This window comes from Vidua macroura, chromosome 20, assembly GCF_024509145.1.
Source record: "Vidua macroura isolate BioBank_ID:100142 chromosome 20, ASM2450914v1, whole genome shotgun sequence".
Lineage (NCBI taxonomy): Eukaryota > Metazoa > Chordata > Aves > Passeriformes > Viduidae > Vidua > Vidua macroura.
This window is the reverse complement of record NC_071590.1, coordinates 5,105,472-5,128,715: the sequence shown is the minus strand read 5'-3', so window position 1 is coordinate 5,128,715 and position 23,244 is coordinate 5,105,472. Positions and strand designations below refer to the sequence as shown.

Sequence of the window (23,244 nt, the reverse complement as noted above, 5' to 3'; positions counted from 1 at the left end):
CCAGCCTGCTGCAGGCAGGACATGAACTTCCTCAGACTGAAGCAATAAATGATTTCAGCTTCTTACCGTACAAAGACAACATTCATTTGGTGAAGAAAAACACATAAACACATATAGATGGTATTTATACAGCATTTGTCATGTATAAAGCACCAGGAACTCTGTGAGCAGGAACAATCTGGTTAATCATGTATTTAACTGTATTAAAAGCTGTGGATCATGTATTAAAGGTTTTGGAACTGCCCCTGGATCCTTGGAAGTGTCCAAGGCCAGGCTGGTGGAGCTTGGAGTAGCCTGGGGGAGTGAAGGTGTCCCTGCCCATGGCAGCGGGTGGGACTGGATGAGTTTTAAGGTCCCTTCCAGCCCAAAACATTCAGTGATTCCATGAAATGTGGAAACTGAGAGAAAAAAAAGGCAGGAGTCCAGCATTAAGACACAGGAACTAGTTCTGGATGCCACGAGGAGTTAGCCAGGCACCCATTAACTGCCTGAACCTGTCCCTGGATTAATCCAGAGTTAGATGTGCATTAAGTGACACTCTGGAAATCAGGTCTTTGGGCCATTCAAGATCACCCAAAGTCATAGTAACCCCAAGGGGAAAAAAGTCATTCTGAGAAGGAGACCTCATGTATCTTGCATCTGTGCATACTCACTGCACACAGGGTTAATTCTGACAGGCATCCCTATAATATAGGAATTAAAGAAACCACAAATTTCTGGCAATCACTTTCATTACATGGCATCACTCAGTGTCACCTCTTGCCTGGCTGTAGGGTGGAGCCATCGCCCCATACACAGCACATAAAGTGATGCTGTGAAGACTCTGTGTGAGCACAACAGCTCAGCCAGGTGCAAAACCAACTCCTGTGCTATCAGAGGACTGGTGCCAGTCAAGAGGACAGGATGTGGACTAATGGCTCGAGTTCTCAGAGACCCTGACATCACTTTGACATCACAGGTGTGTGACTCAGGTGGCAAATCCCCAAAAGCCAGTGTTTCTAGGCACAGCTCTGCATCCTGTGGCATTCTCTGGACAGAGAGATATAATTCTGTCTCTCAGGAGAAGCACAGAGAGAAGAAGAGAGAACAATCTTTATCTCTGCTCCTTTGTTTTCCCCATGTGGAATGTGGTGTGGAGATTGTTCACCTGCAGGGATTGCTGGGTTGGATTCTGGTGAAGGTTGTTTGGGGTCAGTGACCAGTGGGATCCAGCTGTGGCTCGGGCTCTCAGCAGAGTCACGAGTTTGTTTGTTAGTTGATAGGTAAGTAAGAAGTAAGTATGTAGAACAGGATAATATCTCTTTAAATAGTATATTAATGTAATATAGTATCGTTTTAATAAAGCAGATCCTTCAGCCTCCTGATCTGGAGCCAGACATCAGCATTTCTTCCCTGAGTAGGGGTTGCCAGGTCTCTGTTTCCATGACTTCTGCAGGGAATGGCCTCTGCAGGGACAGCCAGTCCTAATGCACATCCTCATGATGCCCAAATGAGGAGACTCATCTGAATTTCAAACCCAGTTTGAACAGTAAATTATGTCCCATGGGAAATCCCATTTCAGTTCAGACTAGTGGTGACCCCACTTACCACACGTGGGTTTGCCATGTGCAGCAATCCAGCAGCATTCCAAACACCTTCCTTCCTCCTGGATGAGGCTAAACCAGAAAAAGCTGCTCTCTCCCAGAAGGAGCAGATGTGAGTTGTGCCCTGACCACACAGTGCTGCCCCCAGAACCAGGCTGACAATGGTTGGAAGCATAAACCTGGTTATGGTTATATTTGGTTCTCCACACCAAAAAATCTGCCTCTAAAGCCCTGATCTTGTCATCCCTCTCCTTGCACAGGCTGATGATTTTTGATTCTGAGCACCTGCTGCCAGCTGGGACCTTCAGGAAGGATCCTGAGCCTTGCAGCAGTTGTGTTTCCAGTGAGATTGGTGCAGGCAATGTGTATTCAAACCTTGGCTGGAAACCTACTGACCTCTGCCTACCTGAAGGGGATTCTTTGCTAACTGAATTAACTTTCTGACAATTTCACAGATAATTTCCTATACAGTTGAAACACAGAATATACTAAAAATCAAGCTGATGGCACCTCTAATTGCCCTAAGAGGAATATTCACTCCAGCAGGTTCATTTTTAAAAGAATGTAAAAGTTAAACATGTCAAAAATGACTCTCCAAATGTGTCACAAAAGACACATTCTCCTCAGGAATATGAGAAGCACAACATTTCTTCTTTGGATTCCAGGAATATCTTTACCCATGAGATCTTGACTCAATCTGTGGCTCAAGATCAGTTACCTGCTTTTTAAAGGAATGATCTTGTGACTTGAATCTGCACATCTAAGAAGACTTGAAAGATCTGACTGTAAAGCAAAGTGTGCATTGGGACAGCTCGACTTTCTGTTCGTCTGATCCCGACTGCAAAGGCAGCAGGGTCAGCGCTGTCGTGCTACTTGAGAGGGAACTGAAGGCACACAGAGAGCTCTCAGATCTCAAAAATAGGTTTAGAAGCCATTGGGCACAAAAGCCAAGGCAGAAAGTGAAGAATCCTCCCATCCCAGATCTTGACATGGGCCCACCTAAGTTCCTCCAGAGGAAGAAGTTGGCTGATATTGAGACCCTCAGCCTAGCGTGCCTCTAACATCCCAGGAAGGATTAAGGAAAATACATCAGTGCCAAAACTCCTAAAAAATTCATTCTATTCCTGCTCTCTTTTCTCTAGGTGCAAATGTTATGAGCAGTTCATTTCTGTCAGTGTTTCAGGGCTCAAGGCAGGTGCAGCAAGACTGGTGAGGGTTCCAGATTTACAGCAACAGACTTCTCCCAGCCTCATTTACAGCAAGTCTCACTTCAGATCAGACTGTCAGTGCCAGGGGATGCACACTGAGCCTTCAGCACGCCTTCTGGATTAGGTGGAGCATGGGAATGGTGTGAAGCAGCTGCTCGGAGGGGGCAGCATTGCAAACATCCTCGGTGCTCTCCCGGAGGGTCTCAACCCTCAGACCATCCCACAGGATGGTGATGGACCCCAGGGCCCTTACAGGCCAGCTATCAATCCACAAATTAGGGATATAAAAGCTGGAACAGCTGGGAAAACAGGGTTAATTTACTGGCACCCAACCAGGGCCACTTCCAGCAGAGTCTCCCATTTATTTCACTGCAGGCTTATCCTGAGCAGAAGCACTACATGAAGCCTCCTGTGTCACAGCTTCTCTGATCTGCCTTTCCACCCCTGCTCTCATGTAAGTCAGTGTTGCAAAAAAAAAAGAAAAATTAAAATATTGGTATTATCACTAGGAATACAGGATTTGTATTTAAAGTACAAATGCAAAGTAAGCTTAAATGAGTATATTCAATGAATATATTGGGCTCTTGGCACCTTAAGTCTGGCTTTAAAGTCCTGGTCCTGTTGTATTAAACCTTTGCATTAAAGCATGTAGGATTTGAAACTCATTTGTTGTTTCAGCACATTTACATTTAATATCTAATGCAAGAAGCTGGAAGGTTGTGGCCTTATTCCCATTTATGCTTTACATATGAGGACATAAACTAGCTAAAACCTGAAGCTGGTCCCTTAACTCAGGAGAGGATGTGGATGTATTTACCCCTAATCACTAAATGATGATGCTATTTTGAGCCCAGGTAATAATCAGGTAAAATGACCAAATAAACGATCAATTCATTTAATTTCAGTGAAAATTATACCCCTACATCAGGGTGTGCTGCAGCTGGTGGTGAACCAGAACTTCAGCCAACATGGCTTGAATAAATCAGCACCAGGGGCTGGGCAGTTGTGGGGCTTGCAAATCCAAATCTGCTTTCCATATTCTCCAGGGACGTGTAAACAAAAGCACATGACTACCAGCCTCATCTGAAATACCTCATTAAACCAGGGAATGGCTTATTTCAGCCTTTTTAAAACACACACAGAAATGCCAGAATGATGAAAGAAGAGATGGGAGTTTCTCGCAGTTATTTAAACCTTGACACTAAACATATTTCCAGTCAGAAAAGTTCTCTTCTGAACCTGACAGCTTATCTTGTTATAGTTTAAAATGAGGCTCTTTTAAGTCTCTTAAGAAAATCCCTTGAAATAGGAAGAGGCTGTTTGTGGCTTTAGTTTAAAACCACAATATATTAGCAAAAATATACAGTGAAACAAGCCGAGCATTAAACTGGTAAGTGCTGAACCCTGGCTGGCAGGAGCAGAGAAAAGGTACCATGGCCAAAGGCTCTGTGTGTCATTTTTGGTCCACATTACCCTCAGCTGTTGGCTGGGGACTTTTAAAAGCGTGGTCCACCTAAAACACCACAGATTTGAAACTTTTTTCCCTTTGTGGACAATAGTTTTAGTGGCTTTTCTTCGTGGACATGTATTTTATTCGCTATTGTGATCCTCTGCTGCAACAAAAAGGAGCACTCTCAGATACAGCAGTTCCACTGGTTCTGGATGTAATTTCTGCCAATATTCCCAATTTCCTCGTCTTTGTGGTTTTGACTGAATTCTTTATTGTTCCAAGAACACAGATTTGTGGCTTCATTTAACAAGCACCGTTCAACCAGAGTTTGTGAAAAAATTATGTAAGCATTTAACACTTACTTTAATTCTTTCTTAACCTCTTCATAATCAGCCTGTCCTTTCAGTTTTTCTTCCAGTTGCTTTAAAAGAGAGAACATGGATTTAATTATTTACATTGTTTTTTTTTTTTCTGCAGGCTTTGAAAATCATCTTCAAATTATTCCATATATACAGCAGCGCACAAGTGAGGGTTAATGACTCATACCTAATTTACATATATTAGAAAACAAACCATAACCAATTAAACATAAACACAATTATACCTCACTCATCCTTTGTTTACAGAGTGCCAAGCATGACAGAATTCAGTGGGTCCCAATTTGGGTGTTTGCAATGTCACTGTCAAGTGTTCAGGGACGAAGGTATTAAAAAAAAAAAATGGGGCAGCTGAAATTTTCAGGGAGATTGAGTAAACAAGCAGGAAGCTTTGGCACGTACTGTATTCTTAATAGGACAGTTCTTGATAACCTTATCTACATGATAAAAAGAACAGGCTGAAGAAGCTGTTGTTGACTGGAATGCCTTAGGCTTGGAAGGCTCCTACAGCACCTCGTGCCCAAACAAAACAGCTGTACCAGAGGTTTTACAAGCATTCCTGATGGCAGTACCCAGAGAGGGAGCACTGAGGCCACCCCAGCAGCTCCTTCTGCTCTGCTCCACCCAGGGTGGCCTCAGTGGCTTCTCCTGGCTGTGAGGATGCCCCAGGGGCTGAACCAAACCCGCTGCCACGATCCAGAACGCAATGCCACACACTTGGACCTTACCCAGCTCCCAACAAAGTGCTCATCACTACGGGGTAAATGCTTCAGGAGGCCTAAAACATAGTGATACATAATTGATGCTGTTATGTTGCTTGCAGAAGCCACATTCATTTCAATAATTTCTTTGCTTAGTGCAGGCACACCTGATCTAAGCAAAGAACAGAACTTACTGGCTTGCAACTTCCATGGATAAAGTCAGGCTAACTCTGCTTCAGTTCATTTTTGGTGTTAAAATTGGCACAGAATCCCAAAGGTCAGGGAAACAGAAGTAACACAAGGATGTATCACCTCAAAGGCAGAGAATCTATTTTGAAAAGGAAAGGAATATATGACATGAAATAGAAAAACAGGACTTTATGTCCAGGAGAGGCTGCCTTCAGGGGAGAAGGGAATTCAAGATCCTACACCCACTCTGGGGCTGCTCTTTGGATGCAGGAGGAGGGCAGGGGAGGGCTGCTGGGAACTTGGATAATTTTTAGCAAAGCTGCTTAAAATGCAGCCCCACACAGCTGTGCTGCAGCCCAGCTATGGGGGCACGGAGGCAGGGCTGGGGAAACAGAACTGGGAGCCTGTTCCTGTTGCTGTCTTCCCTAGTAAGTCAGTGTGTGGGCATCACAGAGCTGTACAAAGCCCAAAACGATGCAGCACAGCACCCACAGGACAGCAAATCCACGGACTGAGTCATCTCAGTAATTTAAATGAGTCTTCTTCAGATGCCAACAGCAGCATGGTGGGGCTTTGTGGGGCTCCAGCTATTCTGCCATTTTTAAAGGATTTCCTCCCCAGCCCTTTGCAGCTCTCACACTGCTGACATGTCTGCCCTGCCATTAGCATGGCTGCTAAGGAGCAGTGACAAAGTGACACCCAGTTACCAATCCACAGCCCTCTCAAGGCCCTGTTCCTGCTTTTTGCCACCACAGCCCAGCATCCTCAGCACTGCTGAGAGAGGAACCTCTCTGCAGGAACAGCCAGGCCCTGCTCAACGAGCAGCTCTTAATGGACCCCAGGAACTGCAGCTCAGTGTGGAATTTGCACTCTCTGGGACATTGATGGAACAAGTGGCCTCTTAAAAAGGTCTCGTGTCTTTTGTCATCAGTGGTTGTACAATCATTCCAGTTGTGTTAAAAATAAAAATGAGTGTTTTAGCTACAACATTTTTTTTTCACCTGGAATAAATACAGGACAAGTTTTAGTAGTTTTTTCTGGTGTGTCCTGCCTTACCAAATTCCAGTTATTGTCTGGAACAATATGAAGCACTGACTTTGCTTTAGATAGCAGGCACAGTGCTTCAGGAAAAACTTGGTTGATGTGACCAGGAATATCCTACAAATATTAAAGGTGTTGGAGGTTTTGACAATTTACAACACGTTGAAATCTCATTATGGGAATGTACTATGTAGTCCCAGGGCTTGAGGTCTTACATTTTGAGGAGGGTCAGCTACAACAGACCATGAGTTCAAGCAGCTTTTCAAGCTGCAGCTCAACACTGAGCAAATAGAGTGACTTCAACAAGGCACCCAGGTAGAATTTTTAGTGCATCAGGTCAGGCTGGAGAGGGATCTTTAAATGAAAATTAAAGATGAGTGAGCCAGAGAGCCCTTGGTACTGGGAGGAGACTCAGCATCACAGCTGAGAGTTCTCCAAGAGGTCACAGGCAATGGGAGCACCTGCCAAACCCCAAGACATCCTTCTGCTCTCCTTGGTCTTGTCACTTTTCCTTCTGTCTCTGTTTGGTGCTCTTCAAATCCACTGTAATTCACTCCTTCCTTAACTCTGTGACTGGTAACATTTTGGGTCTGGAGCAGAGGAGCTCTTACAGCAGGAATAACTGGTAATTTACACCAGTTCTCAGTATAAAAAGGACCAGAAAAAATTTAAAACAAGCAATACCCTGGATTAATATGTTAGTTACTTATGCAAGGGTATGCTAAGAAAACAGCCTTTTGTAGAAACAGAGATAAACCACAGAAAAGCTAACGACTCCCATTTAAATGAAATCTGTATTAAGTGTAATTCTGTGCAGGGAAGTGCTATACCTTGGTAGAGCATTTCTAGAAAATGTAGGTACAAAACGCAGGTAGAAAAATAAAGAAAATAAAAAGAGATATTGACAAAATGCAGCTGTTTTGGACTCTCAGGTACTTGCTACAGCAGTATGACAACCAGCAATATTTTACTTTGGATTGTATAAAAAACACACACATCCATCATTCTCAAGTACCTAATACAGAGATTGTTGCCATGGAAAATCTGCACCTAAACATCTACTTTACTAAACAACAAAAACTAACAATTGAGGATGTGGTGCTTGTGTAGAAACAGAACGTTTAGGCACTTGGCATCTTCCCAGTCAATGACTGTTTTAAAATGTATTAGTATGGTAATTGTCTCCAAGAACCCTGTAAAATGCACAGAACATGGGATAACAAAGGTTCAAGCTGTGAGACAATCTGGAGGAACTAATATCTTGCACTAAATATCAACCTGGTTAATTCAGACAAAATATATTCCAACGACCTCCAACACACAAAAATGCAGGAGCCAGAGGGCAGAAGGAATGGGCTGGTGGCTTTCCTGCACATTAAATTTGCAAATATCCCATGCTAAAGAATCATCTTGCATCTGTGGTGTGAATAAACCCATGTCAGAGCATGCAGAGATTGGGTCCCTCCTCAAGTTATTTAGAAAATACAAACACTACTGTATTATTAACTGAACTGGCACAGGTAAATAGCAGGAGATGTACTGAGGGGCTTAAAAAATTTCAATAACCATTAGATTAACATTGTAGTTCAGTTTAGAGTGATCAGCTCACATTACTGAATTTTAACTGGGTAGCAGGGACATCCTAGCACCCAGCCACAAAGGGTTAATACAATTAGAGTGAGAAAAGTCTTGTTACTAGAGGACATGTCTTGATTATTAGATCAGATGAAGATAAAGAAGCAATAATTTTGAAAGTATTTCTGTATTGTTTCATTAAGTCATAGAGTATTAAACAATTCCCCCAAGATGCAGGTTGAGAACATTGCTTTAATTTGTGAAACTGTGAGTTGTTTTCTGTGGAGGCAACCATTAAAATCTCTGTTATTTCAGAAGCAATTCCTCCATAATCCAACAGGAGATCAGCACATCATCACTGAGATTTGGTGCTTTGTACAACCTGTGCCTGGCACAGGCTGTCCCAGCACTTTGGGGTGAAAGTAAGTATTTGGAAATATTTTTATAGTTGCAACAAATAAGGTTAAAGAGGGTTGAAATGACTAAAACTTTATCAATAGAGGCACTACATCAGCCACTATCAACAGAAAGCTAAATACAGAGCATTAGCCAGGCAAGGCTATGAGAAAATGGAAGGAGATTACTGAAATGAAAATCAAAGACTTGCTCTGTCATTTCTATGATCCTACTCCCTTTGAAGTTAATGGCTAAACTAATACTGACCTCACCAGGAACATGCTTTATTCCAAGAAAATCTGTCAAATGCAAGGGCTCAAGATATTTTCTATCAGGCTTTATGAAAAAGTAAAATAAAAAAATCCCCTGAACATGGGTGGAGCCAGCAGAATGTGTTCCTCAAAACCAGGGCAGCTCCTTTCTCCCTCAATAAAAGTGGTGCCCACATGGTGACAGGTGGGCAGACTGATACTGTCAATGGAGTTATATAATAGGTGTCCTTTGCTCCACTGAATTTTCATAAAAATTCTGCAAAGCTAGCTTAAAGCACGCAGAAAACACTGACTGCAACACTTCAGCTTTCATTCCTAGCAGGTCTCTCTCCATGTGAATTATGCTCCACCACAGCTATACCAGTAACTGCTAAAAAATGTCAGAATTAGAGCAATTTGTAAGAGTTTCAATTGAACATTAAATCATTCTGATAGAGCAAAGCTGCCCACGCCACAGTCAGAGCTGAGTGGGAACTATCAGCCTCCTGCTCTCAGAAAACTCTCAGACTATCAAACCTGCAGAACTACCAAGTCTTTAATGGAATAGATAAATTTATCTTGTTTACACTTCGGAGCTCATAGATGGTGGAACAATGAAGGAGACAGGAGTTACAGGAAACTGATTCATACCCCACGTCAGGAAACATTTCTCATGCTCACTCAGAGATCAGAACTGTGTGGGCTCAGCACAGGGAAAGTGAAACTGCCCAAGAGAGAGGTAAAAGGGTCATTCAGAGAATTCTTAGCTGTTCCTTCTGGTTCTAGTGAAGTGCTGCTCCTGTGCAAATGAGTATAGGGCCAGACTGCTAATTATAAATGGGAATTATCGTGCAGAAAATACACAGTTAAAATAATTAAATGGTTATTGGTAATAATAAATAAAAAAATGAATTATTATTGTTTAAATAATTAAATTGTTATTATGTAAAGGCCTTCTCCATGTCCTGATTTTACTTGTTTCTATGCCCCAAATGATACACTTTCCATTTCCAGTGGAGAGAAGTGGAAGGGGTAGCAAGGACACTGAAAGATAAACCAATTCCTTGCAAATCTTCAATATGTATAACTGAATAGGAATTGAAAGTTTGAAAATCTAAGAGGGATTTTCTGTGCTTTTTCAGATCAACTGTTTCATTACACATCCATGCTCAATGTCTGTTGGGTTTGGTGGTGATTTTAATGCTAAAGGTAGCCTTGTCCTGCAAAAACACATTTCAAAACAGTAATTTAGAATTTAAAAACCTGTGATCCCTTAGAAAATAATACACCCAGGGGGGTGGAATGGGATGGGTTTGAAGGTCCCTTCTAACTCAAACCATTCTGTGATTCCATGAATGCCACAGAAACCAGAATTCAGCCACACCCTGAAGAAGCCAACGGCGCAGGACCACAGGAAACCCCAATACCATCATCTCTGAGATACAGCCTTACTTTGAGTGTGCTGTTCTTGGCTGTCAGCTGCTGCTCCAGCTGGGAGATTTGGCTGCTGGAGTTCTCCCTCAGCTTGGTGAGGCTGCCCTGGAGCCTCTGGACATCTTCGACGAGCTGGGCGATCTCGCGCTCCTTCGCGGCCAGCTCCACTTCCAGGCTGGAGCGAGTCAGCACCTCGATGGCCTGCTCCTGGAGGGAAAGCAGGGTCAGAGCCAGACAGGAAGGAAAGGCAGCACACCTAAATTCAGGGTGGTTAGGCAAGGAGCAAACACGGCACTGGGTGGCACAAGACACAGACAGTTCCTAAATCTGGGACTCCTGTGATTGACATTGGGAATTTGGAAGATGGAATTTCCTACACCCCAGGACAGCTCTCTGGGAAAACAGGGATAACAGAGGGAATAAATTTCCCTATTTCATAAGTGCACTGGAAAGAAGCAGCAGTGAAAGTCAAAGGATTCTATTTAGATCTATTTATTATTAATAGCCCAAGTGCTTTGACAACTATGAAAATCTGTGCTTACAAAATACTAATCAGATAAAATATTCTGAAGTAATGGAGCAGAATTTCTTAATCAGGAACGGCAGAGCCATGTGCCTGTGGCTCTCTGCATGCACACTGCACGTTTCAGGCAAAATTGTCAAAAATTGCCCCAAACTGCTACTTCCAATGAACTTGATCCTTGCATGAAAATTGTTCATGTTAACATTATTGCAAGCATCCCTCTGCGGGGAAGAAGAGAGATGTGACAGCTCTAAGACAAGGCCATTCTCCCTTTGGTCACCACTTGCAGAAATTCCCTTTCCTAAATCTTCCTTCTTCCACTTTCCCACAGCTGTAAAATCTGTCCTCAAGTCTGGAACTTCCTCTCTGGACTGACTTCCTGGGAGGACAAGGAATCAGAGAAGACAGAGAGGTCCAGAAGGAGGCAGATCCATGCAGAAAAGATAATAGAGACTAATTGCACCATCTCTGTCTCCTTCTTGCTGGGAGATCACAGCTGTGATGCATTGGGGAGCTCTGAGCCTCCTCCATGGAGAATGTGAGGAAAGCCTTGTGGGGGCAGGAGGCAGCCCAAGGAGGGGCACCCATTCCATTAAAGAGCCCAAAATGCATCTCACAAAGGTTAATGGCTGTTCTTCAGAAGCACCAGTGAAGGAGGAGAGAATCCATTCAGCAAGAGGGAGTTGAAGATGGTGAGCACTAAACCAAAGATCTGTGGTGAAAGAGCTGAGGATTCACCCCAGCTACACCCTGACAGCTGAAGGTGACACTGCAGCAGATTGAAATATACTCCATACCCTCTTTTCTGGGAATACAGGAACAACAAAATCCCCTTTTCCATATCTTTTAAACATTCAGCTTGATTCTCAGTGACTACACCCCGCTGCACTCACAGAAAGCTGCATGTATGAACAGCAGTTAACAACACTCTCCTATTACACTGAATTATACTTTTAACTTGAAAAAACCTCTAATTTGCTTGCATGAAACATCACAAGTTGTATAATCATCTGCTGCTTGTGCCTATTGAGACTAGAACGTAGAGTCTGAAATAAGATAGATAATGATCATTTTCATCCTGCAGTAGTTGTCATATTAAATATAAATGAAGTGCAGAAGTACTATTAAATACAAGAAAGACCTAATGTTAAAATAATGATAAGACTAGGACACGAGATAGGAAGAGGCAGGTAATTCAGAGTTACAAGCGATATTCAGGCTTTTTATTTTGTGTTTTGGAGCCTACTTGTCTATCTTTTGACTTCTCTGAGAAAATACTGGGTTGTATTAATAGACAACCAAACAGATCTGGAGGACCTATGGTTTGTTACTCATTTTCTGCAAATGATTTTTAAAGGCAGCCATGTGTTCCTCTGCTATCAGTGTCAAGCACGTATAAGGCTTGCAAGGAAAAAAAAAGCAATGATTTCTTTTGTTTCTTAAATCTGCTGCTTAGAAATAGACTAAATTTCACTTAATTGCATATTTACATTTAAATACTCCTATTTTTCCTTTGGCAAACAAAAATCAAAATAATCTGGCTGCTCATCTGTGATACCTGCTCACCCAGGGCCAGCTGGAGCCCTGTAACAACCCCTGTGCCTGCAGGTCCCATCAGCAGCCTTGGCTTCAGTCAGAACCAGAGGAGGCAACAAGCAGGAGTACAGGGTATCTTCTCAATTCCCCAGGTGTAATTCTCAGTTTAGATACAGCCAGTGAAAACTGGAGCGGTATCAAACTTATTTCCAGTTTCTCTGACAGCCCAGACACGGAGTTAGGAGAGGCAGAGAGGGCAGGGAGCTCTGGGAGCCCTCGGGATGGAGCCCACACCTCAGGGCCCCGCAGGCAGGCACGTGCTGATGGCCACCAAGGCTCTCTTGCTGCCTCCATTTCTCCTCTGCTGATGCTCTCAGCCATGTGAAATGATTTCTGAGAGCTGTGCTGTCCACCTGGAGCAGGGAGTGATGGATCACCACAGAGCCAAGCGACCTCTGTCCTTCCCGTGGTCTCCTCCAGCCACCAGCCCCCTCAGAAGCTGAACCCCACCACAATCCCGAAGGAACACCCTTCCCTTTTAGTTAAAATATGACTTCAAACAGCTGTTTTTATAGCTGTGGGCATAAATTGAAGGAGCTGTACTGCAGGAATGCCAGAAACCTGTAAGAGTCAGTAAATATTTTCTCTCACCACATCAGGTGCCTTCTGGATCTGCGTAGCAAGTTGGAGAGATTTGTTAGCTGATGAGAGCTGCTCCCTTAAGGTCTCTGCCTCTCTCTGAGCCACCTCTGCCCTCTGAAGGAAATGAAAAGGGGTGAAAAGAGAAAGTACATTCAGTTTAACAACTGACAATTATTACAAGAACATTCATCAATTCATGCCTGACTGAATATAATTGATTTTCCTAAACACTCAACCTAATAAATGTTAGAAAAAAACATAGAATGTGATGGATTTTTATTTTAAACAGTACAAGGAAGAAATAATTGAGCGATTATGACAGTAATTTAACGCTAGGAGCAAGGAATCCCCTGCTGATACTAATGCTGCGGCCCACTGAATTTCCCAGACTGAATAAATACAAGTGGAAATGGAGTCTTTTTATTCAATTTCTTTCTATTCTCATAGACCAAGCAGATTTTATTGCAAGGCTCCTCATGGGAATAATTCTCACGGGTAAATGCTGAATTAAAAGATATTCTGACCACTCTCTCAAACACACATACGATGTTGTGGGCTGTCTTTCTGCAGTAATTATTCCCTAAAACATGAATTGTTAGATTCTTTTCTTTCAGCAGGTCTATTTATTCAACAATATTTAACCCTAAAGTGACAATTTTGCACAGTTCAGTTACCAGCTGCTGAGGATTTATGCAATAGCTGATAAGCCTCTGACTTGGCCACTGGTCAAAATTTCCATCTAAATATTGAATAGTAATAGAAAGGAGAAAGACAGAAGGATGAGGAAAAATTGTCTGTATGAGAGTTTGGGTAGAGACAGATGGATCAGTAACTTCAGGCAATAAATAGCAGCAAAGTCCTTTTCATAACTGTCTGTAAGCTTCTGTTAGAAATGGAACAAAACCTGGTTCTTTTACAATATACACTCCTCCTGGCAAGGCTGTCTTCTCTCTTTTTAAAAAAATGTATTTTATTGTTATAAAACCACACTGCTTTCCTCCTTGAGTAATCACTGCTTTTTGCCTGGGCTACTCCATGCAAATCATGCTGTGCTTTCAGAAAATAACCAAAATAGTTTTCTATCTCTGCTTACAAGACCTATCCTCAATTCTACCAAACCCATCAGCTGCCAGCAAAGAAGGTCAAAACTTTTCTTGACCAGCTGATGGATCCCTTCCTCAATGGAATGACAAATTCCCACTGCCATTTTTGAGCCACTCCAACTTCCACAGACTCCTTGCTAATCCTTTGGAAAACCTAGGTCTAAAATCTAAATATAAATCTAAAATAGTGAATATAGAACATAGAGCAAATATAAAGCCTGTAGTGAATATAAAAGTATAGTGAATATGGAAGCTATAGCAAATATACAATTTATAGTAATATAAAACATATAATGAATATAAAATCTATAGCAAATATTAAAATCTGTAGAAAATATGAATCCTACAGTGAATATAAGCCCTACAGCCCTGTGTGTGTGGTCTCTGACTTCCTCCCCAGTCAAAGCAGACTCTGCATGTTTAATCAATGAGTAAACTAACAGCAATCAAATACTAAACGCATCATCTGCGCTATTTGCTCACAACATTGTATTAAATGATTTTGCATAGGTTCTACAGCTGCAATTAAAACGTGATTGTAGAAAGTACAGTGATGTGGCTCCAATAATCAGAGCAGGGGACACAAGCTATTGTGTGCTTGGAAAATGTGGAAACAGCAGCAGAAAAGGCACAAAAAGAGGGATTTATGTTGTTTATGCGGCTGGATAATATTAGGATAAATACTGAGCTAACAATACACATTGAGATAAATTATTTTCTGGTACTTTATTAGATGTGCAGTTACATATATTGATCTAATAACTGCAGAACAACTCCAGCAAAGCAGGACAAGTTACTACTCTGTGGCACTTGCTCTTCCATCTACTGCTGTATAAGTAATGGGTTTTGCAGCCTTGAGCAATTCTGCTGATGGCTTCCATTCAGTGCAGCATTGTTTGGAGAATCTATTCAGCTGGCATGCGAGCAAACCACAGAGGATATTGCTAATAGGTGGTACATCTGCATATACAGTGAGCTGTCAGCTGCCCTTTCTGCACAGCCTCCCCAGCCAATTCCCAACACCTGTTGTGATCCTCGGAATAATACCAGACAAGATTTCATACTAGGCATTGTTAAAAATACATCAGCACACACTCTGGGCAATTCTATTTGGGAAATATTGGTCAATTCCCCCCTTTTTTCCCTCCTCTCACAGAATGGAAGCTTTTTAGAGCCAGAATTACAGACGTGCTCAGTGTCTGGAAAGCACTTGTGGGTGCTATCACAATATAAATTATAAATGACACACAAAACCCTGTTAAAAGAATGCTAGTTTCAAATTTGAGCACTTACAAGTTTGGAAAAGCCAAACCTGAGGCTGGTGCTCAGGCACCCTGTGTTAGGGCTCAGGAGTGGGATGGCACCACACAGGACCTGCTGTGGCTTTTCCAATGAGATTTTCCCAATGAGATGCCCTGCTCCATCAGCTCTGAGAGGAACATGGCTTGGTGAGTGATCTTCTCTTTGCCCTCTTGTTCCCTGTGTGACCCCTGCACTTCATTTGCTCTGTGCTAACTCCCCTCTGCCGATGGTATTAACCTCTTCCTCACAGGAGCCTTGCTGCACCACCAATGTGCTCCAGGACATGAATGACTGCACTGGCACAGGGCAGAGGAGCTGTTTGGGTTCCTGGAGCCCCTGGCACATCTCCCTGCACGGCAGCCCTGGCTGGAGGCTCCCAGCCTGGCAGGAGCTGCCCCTGCCCGTTCCCGAGCCGAGACCCTGCGCAGTGGCTGCGGTGCTGCTCCCCTGCCAGAGCCTCTGGGTTTGCCTCTTCCACTGCCACCCCTCTCTGCTTGTCACTCTGTCCCCTTCCTAATTCATTTTGGCTGCTGGAAGCACCATCTCTGTCTCCTCTGTGCTCCACAGCACCTTTAGCTCCAGGCAGGCAAACCCCAGCTCGTACCTCACACGACCTAATGAACATTCACAAACTTCCAGAATGAGCCTTACCCCCACGATTTCCTCCTTCCTCTTCTCCTCGTTGTTTCTTCTCCAAATGTCCTCACAAAAGGTCCTCCAAGTGTCCCTGTCCCGATGTCTGTCCCCATTCCCTGCCCACCATGAACCCCTCTCCCCATCCTGCTCCCATGCTCATGTCTCCAGTCATGGCAGGGGCAGCCTGGGGAGTGTTTCCCCTCCTTGTGCCCCCACAAAATCTCACATCACACCCAGAAAAAGCAAAACCTGCCTGGTGGATGCTCACCCAGCCAGAGCAGTGACAGACTGCAGCGTGCCTGGGACAGGCACTGGCAGAAAAGTCTGAACAAATTCAAACCAGATTCTGCTCAGTTTCTGTGAACTCTTTTTTTCCAGTCTCTTATAGGCTGGCCAAACTTGAGGCTGTTTTTAAATTATTATTATTATTATTTTATTTTTCTACTTGAAGCAACAGAAGATACAACCCTGAGAAAAAAGGGAACCATCCCTCATCAAACCCCTTCTATTAAATCTGGACACAGCAGGCTCCTCACCAAAACAGCAAGAAAAACTCGTAACATCTGGGGGAAAATGGATTTCTTTTTTCCTAATCTTGTTCTTAAAAATGGTTGAACAATTTTTCCTGAAGTAAGAAAAAAGAGAGCAGCCAGAGACAGGCGCCCAGTATGGAAAATGGCTAAACCCAAGGAAGCTTGCACAACTTGGAGCCACTGCAAAGCTCACAAAACCTCCTGTTTGTGTGAAACTGTCCCACTTCAGCTGAGAAATACAGAGAGATTCATAGAATTACAGGAAGGGTTTGGAAGGGAGCTTAAAGATCATCCAGTGCCACCCTGCATGGGCAGGGACCTTTCACTGTCCCAGGCTGCTCCAAGCCCATCCAGCCTGGCCTTGGGCACTGCCAGGGATCCAGGGGCAGCCACAGCTTCCCTGGGCACCCTGTGCCAGGGCCTGCCCACCCTCCCAGGGAACAATTCCTGCCCAATATCCCATCCATCCCTGCCCTCTGGCAGTGGGAAGTCATTCCCCCCCGTCCTGGAACTCCAGCCCTTGTCCCCAGTCCCTCTCCAGCTCTCCTGGAGCCCCTTTGGGTACTGGATATTCCACAGCACAGTTGCTTTTCACTAGGCAGCGCTAAAACTCCTGGTTTCTTACTCCCAAATCCTATGCACAGCCTAAAAAAATGACCAGTGACAGTCACACTAATGGCCTTGATGAAGCTCATGCAAATCCAGTGTTGCCCAAAATCCTATTTTTCAGCATAGTTCAGTTGTATAATTCCTCCTAATTCCTACCACTGTTTTCTAGTACAGAAATACCTCCCTGGTAACAAAATATTTCAAAATAGTTCCATTTTCCTTCATACAGCAGGTAAATATTGTACTGCTCACAGTGGAGCCAGGAGGTCATGATTGTAATGCTGCCGTGTGCTTTCCAATTAAAAATAGAAAAAAAAAAAGCCTTACACAATATATCCAGTTTAAATTATTCTCCTTGTTTCCTGACAAGATAATGAATAGCATGAACCGAGTGCTCTTCTACTTACAGTAAAATGTTAATTTGATCAAAGACCAGTGGTGTGAACAGCAAAATGAGATACTAATGTGAAAAAAAATGTATAACCTTTCCCTTAAAAGTTCCACCAGCCAAACTCTCTTTCCTTATTCCAAGCTAAATTCGGTGCTGTATGTGGGAAAATCTTCCTATGGGTGAGGAGGGGGTATTATCACAAGTAATTCTGCTGCAGTTAATGAGCCTGGTTATGGCAGCAATCACCATGCTTGGAGCTGACATTCAGACTTGCAAGCTGCTGCAAAAGCTGTGTTTCTCGGAGTACAACATCAATTAAGACACACTGGTTCAATGTGCTTTAATTTCCTAACTTTTCAGATATAAAAATTTGCTATAAAACCTTAGGATGGCCCTAACTTCAACAGAACTTCAGCAATGTTAGAAGAACATCAGGGACATGAAAGATTTTTCAGGGCTCTGGCACCTATTTTTTCCAACAATGGAGAAACACGTGGAAAAAAAAAAAGAAAAAACTCCACCAACCAGAAGAGGTTGGGTTGTCTTCAATCTTGTCTTCAGGCTATTGCACTTTCCTCTGTGTGCTGAAAGGCTGCCAGATAAATGTATTCCCAACTGATAGCCAGGCATTTGCAGGAAACTCGTGTTTGCATGAAAATAATATTAACCATATTTTGCCTTTATACAGAACTTCTCCCTGCAAGGATCTCAAATGCCCTTTGCAAAGGAAACATTTTTATTCCCATTTTACAGACAGTGAAATCCCAGGATTAAGTGAATGCCTTCATCTGCCATGAAGCAGGGTAACTTAACAGGATCCATGGATTTGGGCTGGGAGGGACCTTAAATCTCATCTCATTCCTCCCCCTGCCAGGGCAGGGACACCTTTCCCTATCCCACGGTGCTCCAAGCCATGTCCAACCTGGCCTGGGGCAATTCCAGGGATGGGGCAATTCCAGGGATGGGGCAATTCCGGGGATGGGGTAATTCTGGGGATGGGGCAATTCCAGGGATGGGGCAATTCCCCAGGGGATGGCACACAATGAAAGCACCCAGTCCACTGCCAAGGGAGTCAGAAATAAAAGCAAATCCTCTGGCAGTGTCACTGGGGCAATGCAGGAGTGGAGGCAGGATGAATTCCCTCCCTCATGGAAGTGCAAAGCCAAGGATGCCTCATCAGGGTGCTCACAGCACCCCCCCTCCCTGAGCATCAGCACCACCTGTATTGTGCTGCTGAGTGAAAAGGGGAATTTATTCCATCTGCTGCTCAAAAACATACATATTTTATAGCAATCTCACTTAGCAGGAATATCTTTTCGAACCATTTTCCAATGTGATTTGTTGGAGACAGGAAGGTGCCACACACAAGGAAATAAAAAATAATCTTGAGAGCAGCATTTCTGCTAAAACACCCTGGTGAGGTTTTCTTTCTACTTTTATAGCAGACACTGTTTTATGTATTTTAGTGGCAGTTTGGCTCCAAAAATTGCTTAAATTCACTAACTCTTCCTCTACAGACTTTAAAACCCAACACTACATTTCTGTGGAATAAATGATATTGATCCAGTCTAGATTCTTTAATAAAAGCTGCTATATTTTAGAAAGTACAGTTTTCTTGATTTATTGGTATTAGAAAATTCTATATTTGACTTTCCCCAGAAAAAATAAGAACTAGAAATCCGGGAGCACTATCAAAACTGTGAAGATGGAAAGAAAACCAATGGAAACATTTGGCTTTTCCAAAGGGATAACAGAAGGAAAAAAAAAAAAAAGAATTCTTCTTCTGCAGCTTACACAACACAGTCCACACACACACAAAAAGAAGTCTGATGTTTTCTCTCTTACCACTCAGAATCTAAGGATACCTATACTTGAGTCTGCTTTTCAAATCGATTTCCTCTTCTTTCAGATTAAAATACAATAACCCAGGAGCAAACAACCCTAACCAAAGTTCTTCTCTTTTTGTTTTAAATGGGAAAAAGCACCTTTTCCTTTGCAGGAAGCTCAAATTACAAAGCCCATTAGATTTTTTTTTTTTAACTATGTGATCAATGTGTAAAGGCAGAAAAGAGATCTGGACACATCAATGACATGAAGCCACAAATTCAGATTCATTATTAAAACCTTAAAATTAGCCCAGCTGCAATTTTAAAAAATTAAATGCATTTATATTAAATATAATATATTTAAATATTCAAATATATTTAAATATTTCTGGTTTCACAACCTAGAACTTCCCAACAAAATTCTTCCCAACAAAAACCTCTGTTTTTTTCAGGCACAACTGGATGATTCCAGGCTCCTGGATGAAGTACAGAAACAGAACAATAATTCATTTGAATAAATTTGTCATCCCAAAAGATTCGTGACTTTGCTGCCATAAACACTGGAAAGGTGTAAACTTGAAAAGATACAGAAAAGTGCTAACCATAAATATTTGTCTAAAATAAACAGTCACACAAATGTAACTGCTGTGAATGCAGAAATGTATACTGGAGCTTCATTAACTCCCCTGATTGAAAATTAGAATATTCTGGGAATCAAACAATAAAAAATTCAAAGATGCTGTATCCCAAACTATGATAAATCATTTATTTTGACAAGTACGGGTAGTTTAGTTTTAATTATTTATTCTTATACTTCGTAGCATATCAGAAAATATGCAGTGATTTATTGTGCAAAATGAAATCTTAATAAAACTAGTCCCTTCACCAAACTACAGCATTATTAAATCTTCATGGAAATGCAGGGGGAACTCTGGGTTATGTTATCAAGTTTTGTTATTGAGCTGCTGGGTTAATAAAGTGAAAAGGAGCCCTTCCTCTTGGATTTGGCTCAGTTGTGCCCGCAGTGGGAACTGAGCCACAGAGTCCCACAGCGCTGGGGACGAGCAGAACATGGCCAGGGATTCTGCAGCACGGCTCTCCCGAGCCTGGAGATGATGGAATTGCACCTTTTACCATGGGACCAATGGGGGCTCTGGCTTCAGACCTCACACCCCTCCTAAAGCTCCATGGCAGGAGCTAACAGCTCCCCTCCAGGCAGCTGCAGCTGGACCAGACATTTAATGCACTATTCTTGTCTTTTTTATATAAAAAACTCTCTCAGGACTTTCCAAGGGAAGGGTTACACCCATGTCACCCTCTCTGCCAGCAAGAATGGAGCAGCCCTGCCATAAAAGCTCACTCAAGATCGTGGATTAATGGCACTGAGCACCTGGATGAGCAGCTGAGAAAAAGGGGCTGTCCCCACCCCTCATCTGCAGCACCCAGTGAGGGATTAATTTCTCCCACTGTTATGTTTTGTGGGAAAATTCCGTTTACACCTTGTGTTAATGACACAATGGAGAGGGAGGGAGCTTTATGGTCACTACACCTCCCTCTCTCTGAGCAGAAAATTGCAAAGCTCACTGGCATTTAAGGCAATTATTCTGATGAGCCAGTAATTTGTTCTGGGGTTGGTATTAAGCAAAGTAGCCCAGAAAGCTCCTGCATGAAAAAACTTGAGGATCCAAGTGAAAAAAAACACTGGGAGAAGAGAGGTGATGGAGCTGAAGACAAGAACGGTCCCTGCTTCACCCCACAGGACACAGGGCTGGGAGCCACAACATCAGCTCTGTCCCCGTGGATTTGATCATTTCTATGGACACCTGGAGCAAGGTCAGGGGGCACATCCCCCTCCCTGTTCCTGCAGAGCTGGGGAGGGAAAGCACTCCCCACCTCCCAGGAGCCAGAGAGGAGCCTCACAACAGCAAGGGAAGTTCTGAAGTGCCAGCTCTGGATTAAAAAAGGAATAACAGGGAAAGGCATTTCCAAGAAATGTCAGATATAGAAAAATTTGCACCCATTTCTTTTCCCCATATTTTTAGTGGAAACACATAGATCTGTGCTCTGAATCCCAGTTCTGGGTCAGTGCTAATTCCAGAGCAGCAAAACATCACATCCACATCAGCAAGGCAGTCCCTGAGCAAAGCAGGAGTCGTGCTGAGCACTACTCTTTAAAGGTAGCCTTAATAATGGGGAATGAGCACTTACTGAAATGGTAAAAGGAAATGTTAATTTAACTATTAAATACATAATTAGGTTAAGTACTTGTTTCTGCAATTGTAACACTTCAGCCTGATGCAAACTCACTTTCTGGCCTGTGCAATAGATTTAATTTCTTCCAGTCATTTTTTTTTTCAACTATGAAGAGGTAAAACACAGGAATTGCTGCTACAGAGATTAGATATAATTCATCAGAGTGGTTTATAAAGGTAAAGCACCACACAAGGCAAAGACTCTCTGGGCATGTTTCAGCAAATGAGCTGAGCCACTGCAGCAGCTCCTGCTCCTCTCCAGGTGAACCTGCCCTTCCCTTCAGCAGCTCCTCCAAGGCCACAGAGTCCCTTTGTGTCCCTTTTTGTCCCTTGTGGGGTCCCAGCACAGCAAAGACACAATTCCAGAGGAGGCCTTGGAGCTGCTCCAGGGCTGGAGCCAGGCTGGGAGAGCTGGGGGTACTCACCTGGAGAAGAGAGGGATCCAGGAAACCCCAGAGCCCCTTGCAGGGCCTAAAGGAGCTCCAGGAGAGCTGGAGAGGGACCTGGGACAAGGGATTGAGGGACAGGACACAGGGAATGGCTCCCCACTGCCAGAGGGCAGGGCTGGATGGGATATTGGGAAGGGATTTTTGGCTCTGAGGGTGCTGAGGCCCTGGCTCAGGGTGCCCAGAGCAGCTGTGGCTGCCCCTGGATCCAAGGCCAGGCTGGACAGGACTTGGAGCAGCCTGGGACAGTGGAAGGTGTCCCTGCCCATGATCTTTGAAGTCCCTTCCAACCCAAACCATTCCATGATTCTGTGATTTGGGTGCTGTGGCTTCTCCCAAGTTTTTTAGAGCTGCCTCAATCTGCTAAACCCACAGAGAACAAAGGTGGCAGCTTCATCCCAAATCCAGGCTTTCCTGCACTTGCTGAGCTCAGTGGGCTCAGTGAAAGGTTCCCCAGGTGCCAGAGCTGCTGTTTGGGAGGGGATGGGACCTCAGCAGCCAGGGGGGGAGGAAGAGGAGAGGGAGATGGGGCAAGGGGAGACGGAATCCCCTCCTCTGGCTTTCCAACAGCTCAGATGAACAGCTGCTGTTTTTATGTACAGTCAGATTTTGCAGAATAACAACCAAACTAAGGGTTATGCACATAAGTAGTTGTAAATTTTACCTAATTACAAGAAAAGCACCACAATGAAGTAAAAAAAAAAACAACCTACATTGCAGCTTTGTATCAGATAGAAAAATAGCATTTCTAGATGAATAGGTATAATCCATTTTTGGAGGCAATGAGGAATTCAGAAATACCTGTTCTTTAACTACAGCCCCCTGTAGACTGAGGGGAAAAAAACAACTCCTGGGTAAATCACTGCAAAATGTACTGCCTTTGCAAAAATCACAAAATAATTCTACCAAAACATTTTTAACACCTACATCATTTCTAAAAAGTCTACATATTTTCAAATAATTACTAGCACTTTCATAAATATTTAATGCTGTCTACAAAAGTTCTTTGACAGAACTAAAAACCCACTGTTCAAACACCAGCTTGCTTCTACTGACTAAATAATCAACTCAACAACTTACAAATATGATTTTGGCTTCATTAAGACATTAAGATGCTGGAGTGTGTCCAGGGAAGGGAACTGAGCTGGGGAAGGGTCTGGGGCACCAGGAATGGCTGAGGGAGCTGGGGGGGCTCAGCCTGGGGAAAAAGAGGCTCAGGGGGGACCTTCTCTCTCCCTAC

The 23,244-nt window shown here is 43.3% G+C and overlaps 1 protein-coding gene across 10 annotated transcripts in view; it reads right to left on the bottom strand.

The window, feature by feature from the left end:
• The window catches only part of CUX1 (cut like homeobox 1), a 270,331-nt gene that overhangs the window by 74,662 nt on the left and 172,425 nt on the right, over positions 1-23,244 (bottom strand). For all 10 annotated transcript variants that reach the window (XM_053995232.1, XM_053995235.1, XM_053995234.1 and 7 more), the window contains 3 exons: positions 12,916-13,020; positions 10,224-10,412; positions 4,604-4,662 (listed from right to left, as the gene is read on the bottom strand). In XM_053995232.1, coding sequence (XP_053851207.1) covers positions 4,604-4,662; positions 10,224-10,412; positions 12,916-13,020 — 353 coding nt within the window. The remainder of the gene's footprint in view (positions 1-4,603; positions 4,663-10,223; positions 10,413-12,915; positions 13,021-23,244) is intronic.